The 16,662-nt window shown below is 38.5% G+C and overlaps 1 protein-coding gene across 1 annotated transcript in view; it reads right to left on the reverse strand.

The window, feature by feature from the left end:
- kirrel3b (kirre like nephrin family adhesion molecule 3b) overlaps positions 1 to 16,662 on the reverse strand; it is a 320,980-nt gene that overhangs the window by 40,808 nt on the left and 263,510 nt on the right. The window contains exons 8-10 of the mRNA XM_088345714.1: positions 15,201 to 15,306; positions 3,018 to 3,166; positions 1,240 to 1,367 (exon numbers count right to left, since the gene is read on the reverse strand). Of these exons, the coding sequence (XP_088201840.1) occupies positions 1,240 to 1,367; positions 3,018 to 3,166; positions 15,201 to 15,306 (383 nt within the window). The remainder of the gene's footprint in view (positions 1 to 1,239; positions 1,368 to 3,017; positions 3,167 to 15,200; positions 15,307 to 16,662) is intronic.

Consider the following 16,662-nt stretch of genomic DNA (forward strand, 5'->3'; position numbering starts at 1 on the left):
TTCCTTTTTTTGGAATGTGGAAGGAAACCGAAGTGCCCGGAGAAAACACAACTCCATTCATAATATTAATTACAATAACAATATTAATTTAGTTGATCAGCAAACATACATGAATTATCATATAAACATGAATTTTGCAGGTTGTAGGTCGAGCAAATATAATGTATTAAAGATAATATAGAAAATGGAACTGACATGATTGTCCATCATCTTGCTGTTACGGATACACAGAAATTTCAAAAAGGCTAGGCCAAAAAACAAGTTTTTAAATGGTAGAATTTATTATTTGATTATTTGTCATTCGTATTTTTCCCTGTGTTTTTTAGCATGGGTTTTCAGTTATAGTACACAATATATGTTTAGCATATATTTTTAGATACACTACACGGTCTAGTGACATATTGTGGTCCAGTAATGCACGCAGTCCTTTAAAGTAAACAAAATTATCTAGTATGGAGGTACCGTTTTACCATTGGGCCCAAATTGTTGAAATAAATAAATGAGTGAAACTGTTTAAAATAGGCATCTTCTATGTCCAACTAGGGACATATTACTTGGAAATATTACTATTTTTTGTATTAAGATTCAAGATTGCCTTCATAGTCATTAACATGAAATGCTAAATAAATGTTCTTCGTGTACAGGGTATAGTGTTTATGAAATAAGTTTAAAACAGGATACAATATAATCAAATTCAATTAAATATTTAAATACAAATAGGGAAAGACCATGTACATATACAGTGTTGTTTTGTGTTGTGTATTACCATCATTACTCCACTGACTTCACAACTCGACTTCGGTGTACAAGTCAAGTCAAGTCATTTTTATTTGTATAGCTCTTAATCACAAAGAGTCTCCAAGGGCTGCACAGGTTATTGCACAGACTATTATTTCAGACTATTATTACACCATTAATTAATTAATTAATATTAATACATCCATGTGTGTATTATTACATACACACAATTAAAATAATAATACATTTTTGTCTAAGCCTCTTATTTCTAATAACAGTTCTACTTATTAAAGTGACACAGACAAACATTTTACAGTTTTAGTTTCTCAGTCATTTTATTGACCGATAGCCAAAAGCGTCGCGCTGGTTTGTGTGTCTTGGATAACAGCATTTTACAAAGGTCGCATCACGGAAAAAAAATATTGAGAACCACTGCTGTAAAAACGAGACGTTTCTAGCATCCTCGGGTAGAATGTAAAAAAATAAATAAAACACACTCACCACTCCAGAACCTCTTTTCATCCACACTATTGTAAGAGAGGGGTTTCCCGTCCATGCGCAGTTAAAAACAGCATCAGATCCAAGGTCCACCTGCAAGGACTGAGGCTCCGCTGCCATGCGAGGCCCGACTGTGGAGACAAAAACAACATTGGCCGATGATCAGGCACCATGACGGAACAACTAGAAATGAACTCACTTGAGGCAAACTGTTTCAAGGACGTTCACCTTACAGTTTGGTCTAACAAAATAGTATTTAAAAACATGAATAATAGCTGAACAGAAGAATGCAGACAAAATTGAGGAGAAGCTTGAAAGATATATTTTTTTAGTTGTTCTCCTTGTAGAATTAAAATTGCTTTGATCACGGTTAGCAAATCCCTTAACCACCTGAGTCATTGGGGCACCACTGAGGAAGTAACTCTGGACACTTTTCTTCACACTTCTTCACACTTCCTAGCCTTTTTTTGGGGAATTGGCAAAAATGGCACCAGTCCATTCCTTGATGCTGCCTTCCCCTTCTCCTGTCTCCTTGGACTGGGCCCTGGTAAATGATCTTGGCCAGTCCTGATACTATTGTGACGTGACCATACCACTCCGGTTTTTGTCTACGCACAACAGTTATTTCCAGGGTCCAGTGTGCCCTCTAATGGTGTTGCACACTACCTTGTTTGCCACATGGGCTATGTAGCTGATGCCTAGAAGTTCCCTGTGGTATCGCATCTCCACGGCCTGGATTTGCTTTTCCAGCTTTGCTATGAGAATCAATGTATCGCAAACGTAGAACTAAGCACCAGCGCTTGCATGAGTCTGATCTTAAATTTCACTTCTATGTCCTTGGCCTTCCAGATGGGGTTAAGTTGGGGTTATCCTGGCTATGATTTCTGGTTCTGACACCTCTTGTATAAGATAGCACCGAGACATGTACATTTGGTGACAGGTTCTAGCTCTCTGTGGTTGATGGTGATGTTTGTTGTGATACCTTGGGGATTGATCATTTATTTCGCTGTTCCTGTGCTTATTTCCATCCCATGCATGGTTGATGCTTTTTCCATGCCTATGTTGTAATTCTGCATGTTGTCCCACAAGACAGCTTGCCATACTTTGTCAAACTCCTTCTTGAAATCTTGAATACAGTACCCAAAATGTGACCAGTCATGTCCTGTAGGGATACGGCACATACTAGATATTGGTCCATATGGTCATGACAGCCACTAATGCCAGTGACACTATGGTCACAACTACAGAGCGGACAATGTTGCTTGTGATCTGCAAAAAAACACGTGAGGGAAGTCATAGGCTCTGGAACTAGGGCTCACTTTGTCTCGTCAGGCCCTCATAACTCACTCTTGGCTCACGTCCAATTTCAAAACATGGTTGGTTCGATCCCTTAACCACTATGGATTTAGGGGCACAATTTCCTGTACAGCCTGGTGGTGCCCATCCCTCTCCAGGCCAACAAATGTTTCCACCCAGGCTCAAACTGGGACATTTCCCGTGTTAGGCAAATGTGCTAACCACTGCACCACAGAAACGGAAGAAAATGCCCATTTATCTCAGGTGTTACACATCGTGCATCAAGGAGAAGTACAGGGACAATACCTCAAAACCTGTCAAATATATATCGTGAGTCAAAAAATGTGATCATTTCTAAATGGACTATCAAATGTAACATACACAGCCTTTGACTTCAACCTGTCATTCTTTTTTTCTTTTCAGGTGATCCGTTTATAAAAAAATAAAATAAAAAGAAAATTAAACTTTTCTAAGTCAACACTCACAATAGACGTCAACATTGCGGCTAACGTTGCTGCTGCCGAGTTGGTTGGTGACTGCACAGGAGACGGGCTCCGTGAAGAAAGAGTGGTCCACAATCACTTCATACGTGTCTCCCAAGACTTCTTTAATTATACTTCCTCCTTTGGCCCACCTGGAAAGACAATTTAAAGGAGGATTAGGAATGGAAAATGGAGAGAACTCTTCCAGTTGTTGTTTTCACTCCTTTTGAACTGAGTATTTATCTTTCTTCTCAATAAAAGAAACATTTTGTGTGCTGACCAAGCTACAAGGTGCATAGGAGCTTAGACTCAAGGCAATATGTAGTCAGAAAAAAAAGAAGATAAAGTAAACATTTGTTAATGTCAGGCTACTCTTATTTTGTGTAGCTTTCAGCTGACATTAGTACTTGGCTACAGAAAATGGAACAGAGGAAAAAGTGATGATGCATAATCAGTTCAAGAACAGTATCCTTGGAATTGCCACATGTTTGTCAGAAGTGATATAAGTGGTCCGTGGAAATGCTTGTGAAATACTTACAAATAGTCATATTAGCTTTTTCAGAAATAAATGCAATACAAAAGGAAAACAATGTTTAACTTGTAGATTATTGTTATCCATTTTTAATGAAATTATATTGTTACTTTTTTGAGAAAAACACTAAGTAAACTAATCTGCCAGTGGAATATAATTATCTCACTTGTTTTGCAGCATTTTTAGTAAAACAATAGTAAGAGGAGAAAGATAATCTATGACTGAAGATTTGTATTCATAATTTTATAGTAGATAGTAAATGGTTGTGTTATTTAAGACGTATTTTGTACGAAAATATAATAAAAAAAACTTTTGGAAATGAAAAAATTAGATTGATTAAATTGTTGATTGAAGGGACAGTGTGTATTATTTAGCACCTACTAGTGGTAAAAAAAGTTAATTAAAACAGGATTCATTTGAATAAGCGGATAGGTGAAAATTCATGGACTCTCTCTTTTTTATTTAAATCATTATTAGCGTTTAAATATAAAGATAGGGAAAATTAATGACTGAATATTTTAGTGCTGTTTAACCTTGAAATTGGAAATTAACCCTTTAACTTTTCTTTGACTGATTGGTTTAAACTTTAAATATTAATTAATTTATTGTGTAACAACCAAAAATAATACATCTATCAACATTCCTTTTTAAAAAATACTTGAGGAATATACAATTATTCGAGATAACATGAGACTCACCTAGAGCAAGCTGACAGAATTTTCCACCATTTTGCAGCTATGGGTACCCATAATAACAAAAATCCAGCAAAAGGCTGGGCATTAAAAAATTAGAAAATAGTTTGTATTTGTCAGTTGACTCACCATCATTTGAATTCTGCCTACCGCTTTTAGCACTAGTTTTTGGTTGCGCATCACAATACAGCAAGAGCTATCTGTCAAATAATACACGCTGCCACTTTAAGTATGTGTCTTTTACATTACTAGAAAACAGTTTAAAATATTATTTAATTGCATTTGAAAGAGGAAAATATATGTTGTTGTTTTTGTAGAATTTGTATATGTAGTGATAACCTAACATGCCTGAATGTGATAAGAGAAAATTAACTAATTACTTCATTCAGTTGACTATTAATTCACAGAATGGTCATTTTCCGGTTGGGTAAAAATATATATACCAGGGAAATGGGCCACAACATTACAAACAGTACAAAGCAGTATTTAACATGCAGTGGGAGAAATAAAGAAATAGACCCCTGTCTAATCCACATTTCAGTTATCGCTGGTTTATTGCCACAAAGATTTTGAATTTCATCGTCCTTATTGTCATAGATATTTACATAATTTGCATTTTCTTGTACAGACAGCACAAAGCAAATGTTATCATAGGGGGTAGGTTTGGGAGGGTTTTGTGTGTTGTGTAGGCATGACTGTGTGCTACAGAAAAGCAGTTATGTTGTAAACCAATCCATCATTTAAGTTGGACTGAGATAAATGTCAGAGGAGCACAGGGAAATGGCGATCACCAACTGGTGCTTGATGGATTAATAATTTTTGTGAAACAACTGAGGTGGCGTTGGGAGGGAAGCTAAAAGCGAGGCTGCAGGTCCGGCTAGGCTCACAACTCTCTTAAACCACGCTTCCAAAGCCTGGACCACACAAATGCCAGATCAATTTTCCAAGAAACATAGGACCTGGAGCTACATCTTGTGGGAAACCGCTACATTCAGGAAATTTTGTATTTTAATCACTGCGAAGACCTGGGTCAATCCAAGGATACCCAATACTAGACTTTAGTTAGCCAGCCATTCTCTCAATGTATTTCTTACACTGAAAAGAGAAGCCGTTCAATTCCGTAGTACTTTTCTCTACTGACAATTAAGACCATTCATTTAATTGCAATTTTGTGTTCTGTATTTTTATGTGTAGATCTATAATTATGAATATGTTACGGTCGGAAAGTTTGTCATCTTGAAATAAGTTTGACCCTTGGAAGCTTATACAAAGGTGCCATGCTAGTCCGCAGAATTTCATTTTTTGCGTGTGTTCTGGTCCTTCTTAATCGCCATAACCAAGGGATTTTTGTATCTCCAACCTCTAGCAAATAGGGATGAGCCGTGCGGGTAAAGAAAGTGTGAATAGGATACACCAACCAATTAAAAAAATAAAGTAAAAATAATTATCTCAATGATCTTCACAGAAGATAATGTATTTGCTTTTCTAAATGAGTATCATCTTGAGCCATTTTGATGACAATGATGAGGGCAATGATATAATTACATGTCAGGCAATAATAACAGCGATAAGGATGATTATGGAGATGATAGCGTAATTTGCGATGGCAGCAGCGTTATCAATCCCGCCGTAAATTATTCTGACTGGGAAGTTTTGGAAATTATGTTGGAAGAGGCAATTCATTGAGTTCTGTTTGCTTGCTGTGAAGCTTTCAACTATTTGTTTTCAAATATCAAGTCATTCCAAACATGAAGCATTTTGCAATGTTTTCCTATCTATGTGGTTTGACAACTCTGAGTTGAAACTGAGGTTAAATGTGCAATGACACTCACGAACAAAACCAAAAAAGCACACACAAAAAAGTGTGTCAAGTGGAAAACTGTTGAATTAATACGTTTTATGTTCAGTTACCAATGAGGCTCTAAGTATGTTCATCCAGCTAGCCGAATCAAAATGTAAAAAATATAAAAACTTTATGTCTAAAATGGTAAACATAAAATACTACGAAATTAAAATATCTTGTCATTTTTTTGCATAATAGAATGTGCAAAAAATGCAACAAAAAAAGAAAAGAAAGGAAAAACAAAAAGGCCAGATAATGTATGTATATACGTCTTTTTTTAAATAAGATAGTCCGGCATTACGTTTTTTTCAGTAAGACAAGCACATACAAAAACAATGAAAATTTTTAAAAATTGCCAAAAAACACACACAAACATATTTTGGACCGTGGCCAACCCAAATGCCCAAACACCCAAACAAGTTAAGCACGTTGGCACCCAAGTCGGTCATGCTTTTGTCCCTCCAGATGAAATGGCACACAAGAAAGCGGCCATGTCACTCGGGTCAGGATCACACAACAAACAAACAAACAAACAATCAAACAAACAATCAAACAGGTTCCAAAACCCTAAAATAATTTGTATTTCTTATTTATTATATCCAAATAATCCTTTTTACTCCATTGCATATTTGATGACATATGTTATATAGTCAAGTCAAGTCATTTTTATTTGTATAGCCCTTAATCACAAAGGGTCTCAAAGGGGTTCACAGGTTATTACACATGAACAGTTTAGGTTATTCATATGCTATAGAGTAGAAGTGAGTTTTAAGCTTAGATTAAAACATTTCCACTGAGGTTGCAGATCGGATCTCAGGGGGAAGAGCATTCCACAGCACCGGTGCCCGGATGGAGAACGCTCTCAAACCAGCAGAACACTTCTAATATTTTTTATGAACAAAAAATGGTGTGTCCTTTATTCAAAACTGGAAAAGGTATCCTACATATTAGGTCAATCACAATAATTTTAGAAGAACAACGCATCATGATGCGACCAAAGAGCGGCATGCAAATCAAGCTCTTTGTTGACGCTTTGGTGCACACTTCTGTGCAGCAAACATGGGACCTAATTGTCTTTGTTTGCCACTCTCTCCCATCTCTAGAGACTTCTTGTTTATTTCTGGGAAAAAAAAAATAATGAAAAAAGTCTTGTTTCTTCATCAAAGGATGGGAACTGGATTGCATCCCAGCTGGCTCTTTTACCTTTATGATTACAATCACATTCCCAACGAGCCTTTTTCAAATCAGGATAGTTTTAAAAATATGTTATCATTAATTCCATGGTGTCCTGTTTGTCCTCATCAATTATTAGTGTGCATAGTGTGGATTCACCCTCGGCAAATTACTCCTCTCATTGTCATGATTAGCGATGTGAATCACCTGTGCCCACTCATTTGGTGCCGACCGCTGCTGGCTCTGATTGGCTCCCTTTCCATATTTAAACCCAGTCCTGTCAATCCCCTGTTGTCAGTCCGTCTGCGAACCTCTGTTTATACAAGGCAAGCCTTTTTCGACCTGGACTCCCGCCTGTCCTTTTTTTGCTCCCGTTTGTCTCCGGCTACTACCTGTTTTGATGCTCTCCCTTCCCGGCTTACGACCTATTTTTGATCCCGACTATCTCTACTCTCCTGTCCTGGCTTACGACTCATTTCCGACCCCGACCACGTTTTTGCTCTCCCAGTCCCGGCTATCGACCTGTTTTTCTGTCACGACACCGACATTGCTCGCTACGGAAGATGCACTTCCGTATTCTGATCAAAATCCAAGTGCGAGTGTGACTTGCTTCCCGCGTTCAGCGAACACCGGATCGTGGGCGCAGCCCTTTCTCTTTCTTTCAATGAAACTTGTGGAAAACGTTACGCAATTGGGTCATGATTCCGTTCTGGCCCTGACACTTATTAATGATTGCAATTCACCGTATTCTGCAATAATAACACAATGGCAAGACGGACTATCTATAATAAAAAAAACAGATAATATCTGCAAACAAGTTTATTTTATTTGCCAAAAAAACAACACATACAATGATTTCAGAATCTTTCTTAGTTTTTTCCCGCCCGTTTTCAGTAAATTTAGAGTTGCTTATTATACGTAGGAGTGCATCATTTTGAAGACTTAATTTGATATACAAATGGTTTTAGTCTAACATAAACTCTCACACATTAGCTTAATTTGCAACAGAGACAGATAGGAGTATCAGTTCCCATTGTCCTCCTACACTACACACTCTCCTCACATTGGCGAAAACTCTCTTACTGTCTTCAGTAGAGTGTAGATGGCAGAGCAATATGCAGGGAAAATAAATGCTTGATAGAGGATAACATTTGCTTGTGTACCGCCACATTATTAGCAATTTATGATGAGGTCGTCGTCTGCTACTATGGTCAAGCTGAGATTGTCTACAAAAAACCCACGCATTCATTCTCCAGACTATAAGGTGCACTTAAATTGGTCAGAATTTTGAATGCCTGCCATAGATCGCAGTATATGGAGGTAAGATTGGAAATGCAGACAGTAATTCTTGGTCTGTATTAACATACAAGGTTTTATGGTATTTTAGCAGTAATAATTGTTCAAACTTACAATCATGACTAAGCGAATTGCAAAATCTTGTATGCAACAGAAATCGAACCCGTGTAGTGGCGGTGAGAGAGCTGACATTTTACCATCAAGCCACCAGTATGGCATACAACAGTATTAGACCTTTTCTCATTATCACACTACCTTTCTGGTGCCTGGAACACTGATTTGCATAATGCATTCTGACAGTACTTCTTCACCAAGGAATGTTAGAAAATGGAGGAGAAAGAAAGTCTTTCAATGAAATACTATTCTCACTCTGTTACGTATGCATACTTATGAAGCTGAGAGGTTATTGACGCACAGAAAAATGCATATAATGTTTTTTGCTTTTGATCAGCGGCACCAATACGTGCATTAATGCGTACCAGACACACGGTAGCTCTTACTCTAGTCTCGCTTTCATGTGCCTAGTGTCATGATTATTGATGGGTGTCAACCGCCGCGGGTTCTGATTGGTTCCCTGTCCCGACTTAAACCCAGTCCTGTCAGTCTCCTGTTTTCAGTCCGTCTGCGAACCTCAGTGTATACTAGGCAAGCCCTTTTCAACCCTGACTCCCGCCTGTCCTTGTTTTAGCTCCCGTTTGTCTCCAGCTACGACCTGTTTTGATCCTGACAACATCTGCTCTCCTGTCCCGGCTACCGACCCCTATTCATTCTGGCTTGCGACTCTTTTCTGAATACAAACACGCCTTTCTCTCCAAGCCCCAGCTACCGACCAGTATTTCCGTCCCTGACATCGCCATAGATCGCTACGGAAGATCCACTTCCGTGTTCGGATCACAATCCGAATACGAGAGCGACTTGCTTCCCGAGTCAGGCGAGCATCGGATTGCGGGCGCTGCCCTTCCTCTTTCTTTCAATAAAATTGTGAGAAAACTTTATGCGATTGGTTCTCGCCTTTGTGCTGGTTGTGACACCGAGTAGTCCAGTGCACCTTATGTATGAAACATATATGACAAGAGTCTATTTCAGGGGCTGGGGCTTATAACTCAGTGCACCTTAGGGTGCAGATTTTCTTTTTTTTTTAATTCCTGTACAGAAAAACTTTTTAAGGCGTAAATATTTTGAAATGATCAAAAAGGTATGTAAAATGGGGAAAATGTATTCATTAGCGCATCTAAAGACTTAATTCGTCGTTTTTTGAAACTTGATGCTTTGAGTAAGATTTACAGGCGACCCAAAGCGCTGTTCGTCATCGGGAACCACCGTGACTTTCCCCTGCCGTCTGCACTATCTGGGCCCCTTGTTTGAAGTGTCTGTTAAACGGAGGCTCGCAAAGTGGCGAGGTGCACGCCGGGGAATGGATGGCTCTCCCAGGGAAGGCGAAGAGGCGTTCATCTAAGAGCTACCCTGTCCTTGTGCTTTATCTGATATGGGCTAGACAGAGTGTATTAGCACTGAATAATAGCCTCACACTGCTTGATCAGCTCCTTGCCCTCGTCGCATGATCTTGCTCTCCAGAGGGCAAACGTGGGGGTTCACTCGAGTCAAAGGCTTTCAGACGTGCATTATCGCCCCCCCAAAATACCCAACTCCCACCCACATACGTAATACACGGGATGGTGGAATGCTTATATAAACTGCAGAGAAAGCAGGAGACTTCGAATCAGGAGTTCTCCTGTGAAGCTGACCTTGATGTTTCAAAAGTCATTAGTCTGTCTGGATGTTATTGAATGGTCTTGCGTCAGTCACTAAAAGCCAGATACCGCATTGACATTGAAGGGGAAAGAGGCGATAACACTTAAATGAACCGAATATTATGTTTTTAGCTTTTTGATTAGTAAAATAATAAACACAGTCTGGATTAAGAATGTAAAAGAAAAGTACAGGTGATATTGGACTTGTCTTACCAGTAACATTGATAATTGACTCATTTTCTGCTATTGCCAATGAAAAAAAGATTTCATGGTAATGGTTTGGTCCTGAAGGTCTTAAAGGAGCGGTACGGAATTTGAAACTTCTTTAATTGCTGCTGCCTGCTCCTGGCTTCTGTCATCGTTGTAGCCTCAGTCAGCTCATTCAATATGCATATGTTATAATGTTTCTTCAACACACATATTTTTTTAGGGTTTGCATTTGAACTCCAATTGAAGCATTATTAAATGACTTTGTGTTTTGACCGTAAACAGCATACATTTTTCAAAAGGACTGTGTGTATGGTCTTATTGTGGCTTAGTAGTATCAAATAATATTGATTTGAATACTAAGCAAATATACATCGATATGTTTCATCGATTTTCTGCACTAATTATCCCGAGTATGGTCGCGGAGGTGCTAGAGCCCATCGAGGTCATATTTGGGTAATGGGCAAGGGACACCCTGAACTGGTTACTAGCCAGTCTCAGGGCACACAGAGACAGACAACCATTCACACACACATTCCTTCCAAGGGAACAATTAGAAGTCGCCAATCAACCTGCCAAGCATGCCTTTGAAGGTGGTAGAAAACCAGAGAGCCCCACCGTAGGACACCCATAGAGACATGGGGAGAAAGTGCTAACTTTGTATGGGGATGATGTGATAACCAGTCAATGCCTTGCAGTTTGGTTTGAATTTGTCACTGTAGATGTTTTTCTTTGTTGGTTCCTAGTTAGCCTGGCTGCTCACTGCATGTTTTTTGGTTGGCTAGCCTCAAATTTTTCCATCGCGGCTGTGGCGGCCTTTCGTTAATAGGTTTTAGTTAGCCCCCGTTTGATCGTCATGTTTTTTTTTCCAGTTTGTTGTTGTTTTTTTGTTTTTTTCCAGTTTGCCCCTTTTTTGGCAGCTCGCCCTTTGTTGTACCCTTACTGCATCCACCTGTGACACTACGCTTAGGCATTGTCCACAAAAACTACCTAAACTTCGCTTGAAACAATATGGGGACTAGCTTGCAACTGTACCGGTGTTCCTCACATGGCGTTACAGCTCAGGAAGTCAAAGACGAGACAGGCTGTCTTCAAAACGCATTATCTCGGATCATAATTGGAATATTCCAAAATAATATATATACGGCGGCGCAGTGGTTAGCGCGTGTGCGGCACAGTTCTAAGGTCATGGGAACCTCCTGTGTGGGTTCGAATCCAGCTACCAGACTTCTTGTGCAGAGTTTGTATGTTCTCCCCGTGCTTGCGTGGGTTTCCTCCGGGCACTCCGGTTCCCTCCCACATTCCAAAGACATGCATTTCAGGTGGATTGGCCGGTCCAAATTTTCCCTAGGTGTGAATGAGCGAGCGAGTTGTCTGTCCCTGTGTGCCCTGCGATTGGCTGGCAACCAGTTCAGGGTGTCCCCTGCCCACTGCCCGATTGCTGGGATGGGCTCCAGCAACCCCGCGACCCTACTGAGGGTAAGCGGTGCAGCTAACGAGATGAAATATTTTACGGAAAAAGAATATGTACTATTTACTCACATTGTATGTTTAAGTATTTAGTTAGAGTATTCTGTTTTGGGTTGTTGTGTCATATCAAAATATAAAACACATTATGCACCTTAGCCAAATTCCCCATATCTACTTACACTACCTTTCCCAATTTTAAGTCGTAGTCCAAAGAAAAGTATATGTTGTTTACTCCAAAAGGCTGGAGCAGGTTAAAAACCAGAATATTGTGATTTTATGTATTTTTGTGATTTTTTAACATCCAATAGAGATGTTGCTTCATTTATTTTTAAAATAATTTGATATAAAAATTTGTGTTCTGTGTTACGACCCAACAAAATAAGACCTCTAGAAAACAAAAGCTACACCTGCCAGTGCATCTTAGCGCTTTATATCTAAGGGGAGAAATGTGCTTCGAGCATTGATCCAGTCACATAACAAGAGAGGTGAAATCTCTTTGCAGTTGCAATAGACACCCTGTCTCTGCTGTGCACCCACACAATCAAATACAAACCTTGTTTTTCAACAATATCACCGAACCCTCGGCACCCCTTCCCCCAATTTGCCCTCCACCTCCACCCCCACGCTGTTTTTCAAAAGGCCAAAATCTATCAAAAAAATAAAAGACAACGTCTCTGTTTTGCCACCTGTGAGTGTGTTGTACATCCATTTCATTTCCCAGTACCGCTACCCGATTCATGGCCGGCCAAATCCTTTTGCGATCGATTTCACTCCATTTATTTTTTACACTGTTTTTTAAACAAAACTCCCACACGGTAAAAAGAAACAAATCAGTTTAGCATCACTCTCTCACAGCCTGTTACAAGAATGCATGAGTGTGATTTTTTGGGGTTGTGTAACTTCAGACAAACACATCCAAAAGTTTAGAAATAAAGTGATTGGCGGCAAATTAAATTGTTTTGTATGAGGTGTGGGGAGGTAAAATGCATTTTTAAAAAACACATACATAAATTTATCTACGACAGTCCCAAATGTCCACAGTGAGCTTTGGTGCGTTGGTCAGCAATACATTTATACCACAAGCATAGCACATACCCAAGGGGGAAACCTGTCATAATACAGTGCACTTAAACACAAAGCAATCTTTCAGAAATAACACCAACAACGACAAAAAAACTGTAATCTGGAGATCTTGACCCCCAAAGCAAAAACTACACAACAAATCACAGGGATTCGTTTGACTGAATGCTTGTCAGGCATGAGAGGGGTTCTCTTCATGACTTTGAGAGATATTTACTTTTGCTTTCAGATTTAATGTGAGTCAGTATAAGAGCTGAATTAATACCTGTACAAAGTCAACTATGTTTGTTTTTAGACATTCTTAAAAAGAAAGAGTAGAAGTAGAATATTAACACCACTTCATAGACAAATAACGATAGATTGACACATCTGACAGTTTCTGTCATAAACAGCTGTTAGCCAATTGTAAAAGGACATACTGTAATGTTAGCTAAACTATAAAGTGTCGGTGAAAATTTCCACCTCACAAAATTATGTTACAACTAAAAGCCAAATATGTAGGTATTTCAATTGCAAATACCGGTACTTCATCAAATTTGAACTATATTTGATGCAGTAGACTGTAGAGGTGAGCCAAGTTCTATTTAGCCCATAAATAAAGCTAGCTATTAGCAAGCTTTATTGGCTAATAACAAAGGTGAATTTGCCATTGTTCTTTTGAGTAACCGTCATAAAACGCAATGTCTCTGTTTTGCCACATGTGACAAAACTAAAAAAGCTGAAAAAGCTACACAATGGTTCGTAGGGAGAAAACAAACAACATATGACTTAAGTAGGCTATTCTAAGAGTGACATAGATAACATTTAATACTAAAATTATGTCTTTGGTTGGATCAAATACTGCAGTATGATTACTTTCAAGTCTGTGTATGTTAGAGTCTGGCATACCTCCCCCAGCAGAGGGCCCGACTGGGGTTTTGAACTGGGCAAAGGTGTGCCTGATTATCACACACCTGTGTTCAATTATCCTAAACTCATTAAAAGGATTTTTTGTTCAGCAAACTCAGTATTTTGAGTTCTCCCGTCATCCTCCTGTGTCATTTTTTACCACCAAGCCTGGTTTGTTTTTCTTCCGGTTACTTCGTTACTTTGCTACTTGCATTTTCTGTTTCCAGGGTTTTTTTTTTTTTTTTTTTTTTTTTTGTCCGGGCATTTTGCTTGTTGTTTTGTGCCCACTTGTTTGTTTGGTATTCCGGTCCTGATTTTGTTAAGAAATACCGACTTTGTTTCTAGCTTCACTGACTGCAGTTCCTGCCTTCTCCACATGATTTGATTGTATCAAATCATAAGAAATAATAGTTTGGATTCTTGTGCTCTTAGCACATCACAATGCTGCGACATCTAGGGGTCAAACACTACACATTGTCCCTTTATAGGGTAAAACAGCCCTAAAATATTCACTGAATGATAATAATAACAAAGTAAAAACATTTCACAAAAATGTCTCCCGATTAACAGGAAGACGTAAATAAAAAGTCCAAAGAGTCCAAGAGTGATATGAGTGAATTAGGAAATATCTGATAACTATATTCGACCTTGCATTGTTTGTGACACCAGGAAGAGGCTTAACAAAATGAATGAACCCCATGTTTTTATACAGCACTTTAAGTGAAGAGTCAAAGTGCTTAACAAATTTGATTTCATTTCCTAAATTATAAAATTTTGAAATTTTGTCTTCAGCTATTGCTTGTTAAAGGTGAGGTATGTTGTTTGAGGTGTCATTAAAAAACTGAAAGAAGAGTATGTGTGTAAAGTATGTGTTAAAATGGCTAACTGGGTTCAAAGAGCCTATATAGTCTTTTTACACCCTGCTTATCTGCTTCTATCTTGCATTTATCAGAGCCGTTAGGGACTCATTGCACAATAGGGAGGAGGAAAGGGTGGAGAGTGATTTCATGCTCGTCCTGGCAGTTATCTGTTAGTGTAGCAAGAAAAGGACTGATCAAAAGCCTACCCAAGCAAAAAAAAAAGAAGGGCTTATTGGAGAGTGTCCAAGAAAAACACGTTCTTGCACGCTCTACACACGCATTTTGACAGAGGCAATGATGATAACCAGAAGATGGCGTCAGCGGGTAAAATAATTCCGGACAGCACTTTTGAAGTTATTATCATATGTTTACTCTATAACGACCATGACCTCACCTGTACTGCGTGACGGGTGGGTTAGCCTTTGCAGAACAATGGAATCTTACAAGATTTCCTTCATGGACAGGTTGAGGCTCCACAGAGAGATTGACAAGAGGCAGGTCTAAAAGAGAACAAAGACAGAAAGAAGATACACAGGGTAAATGTCAGTGATTCCTTGGATGTGTCCTGGAGATATAAAAGAAGTCCTACAATGACTGGCTCTTGATGGCTTACTTCTCTCTTGCACAAATAAAATCAAGACACCTGACTTTTATACTCTATGAGCATCATGAAGCATTAGGGTCGCACTAAAAAGTAGAGTAACAGTTTTTTAAAATACGCCGTCAATTAACACAAATTAAAATCATAAATAAGGAAGCAACACATAGTCAGTTTATTACATGGAAGGCTAAGTGATTAATTACGATGAAGGGAAAATCTATTGGCCAATAAAGTAATGATTTTACGACATGTTACTGTTAATTTTTTTAAAAAAATTTAACCGAAAATTAAAAACTACAATGAAGTAAATGAATGTGTTTGACCTTGATTATACTCCATAGTTTTGATGCAGGGTGGGCAAACGACAGCCCTCAGGCTACATACAGACTGTCAGTAATACTATAATAAAGAAATATTACTACATAAATGCTAAAAATATGATACATACAAGAAAACTGCAGAAATACTAGAAAATACTGCTATGGAAATACTAATAAAACACCACATACAGCTACACTAACAAAATTTAATATCACTTTGAGTGTTTTAAATCTATAATATCATTTTGCTTTACTTGTGGGACACATTTTCCTCTTTCCAGCCAGATTTACTTCTAAAAACAGAACACGACACACGTTAAGGAAAAACTGCTTCCGATTATACCTTGTTGTTATTTTAATATTATTAAAACAAAATCAAAGGAAAACTTGACTTCATAATGAGTCTGAGTAAATGGCAATTTGCAAAATAAAATGTCAAAAACAGCAACAACAACACTGAGAAATCCACAGTGTGATCCACTAGAAATAACAATGAAAAACATCAGAGAAACATAACAAGCGTTCATATTATGTAAATGTAATAAACAACTTAATGTTTCCTAATTGAGAAAGGTGGATTGCCTTTGAAGGTACCATACTCATTTCCATTTCAATGCTGTCTCCGGTGAAAAAGGGGGTGGGGGATTTGTCAATTATAAACACACCCACACTGCAGTTTTGCAAAATTTCCTTTGGCTTGTTTTCATTTAAGTAATTCATTGAATATCTCATTTCTTTATATGCATATATATATATATATATATATATATATATATATAATCTTATCTCATCTCATTAGCTGCACCGCTTATCTTCAGTAGGGTCGCGGGGGTGCTGGAGCCCATCCCAGAAATCATCGGGCAGGGAGCTGGGGACACCCTGAACTGGTTTCCAGCAAATCGCAGGGCACACAGGGACAGACAACTCGCTCGCTC

Source organism: Urocampus carinirostris, chromosome 10, assembly GCF_059441175.1.
Source record: "Urocampus carinirostris isolate Australia breed hairy pipefish chromosome 10, RoL_Ucar_1.0, whole genome shotgun sequence".
Classification (NCBI taxonomy): Eukaryota; Metazoa; Chordata; class Actinopteri; order Syngnathiformes; family Syngnathidae; genus Urocampus; species Urocampus carinirostris.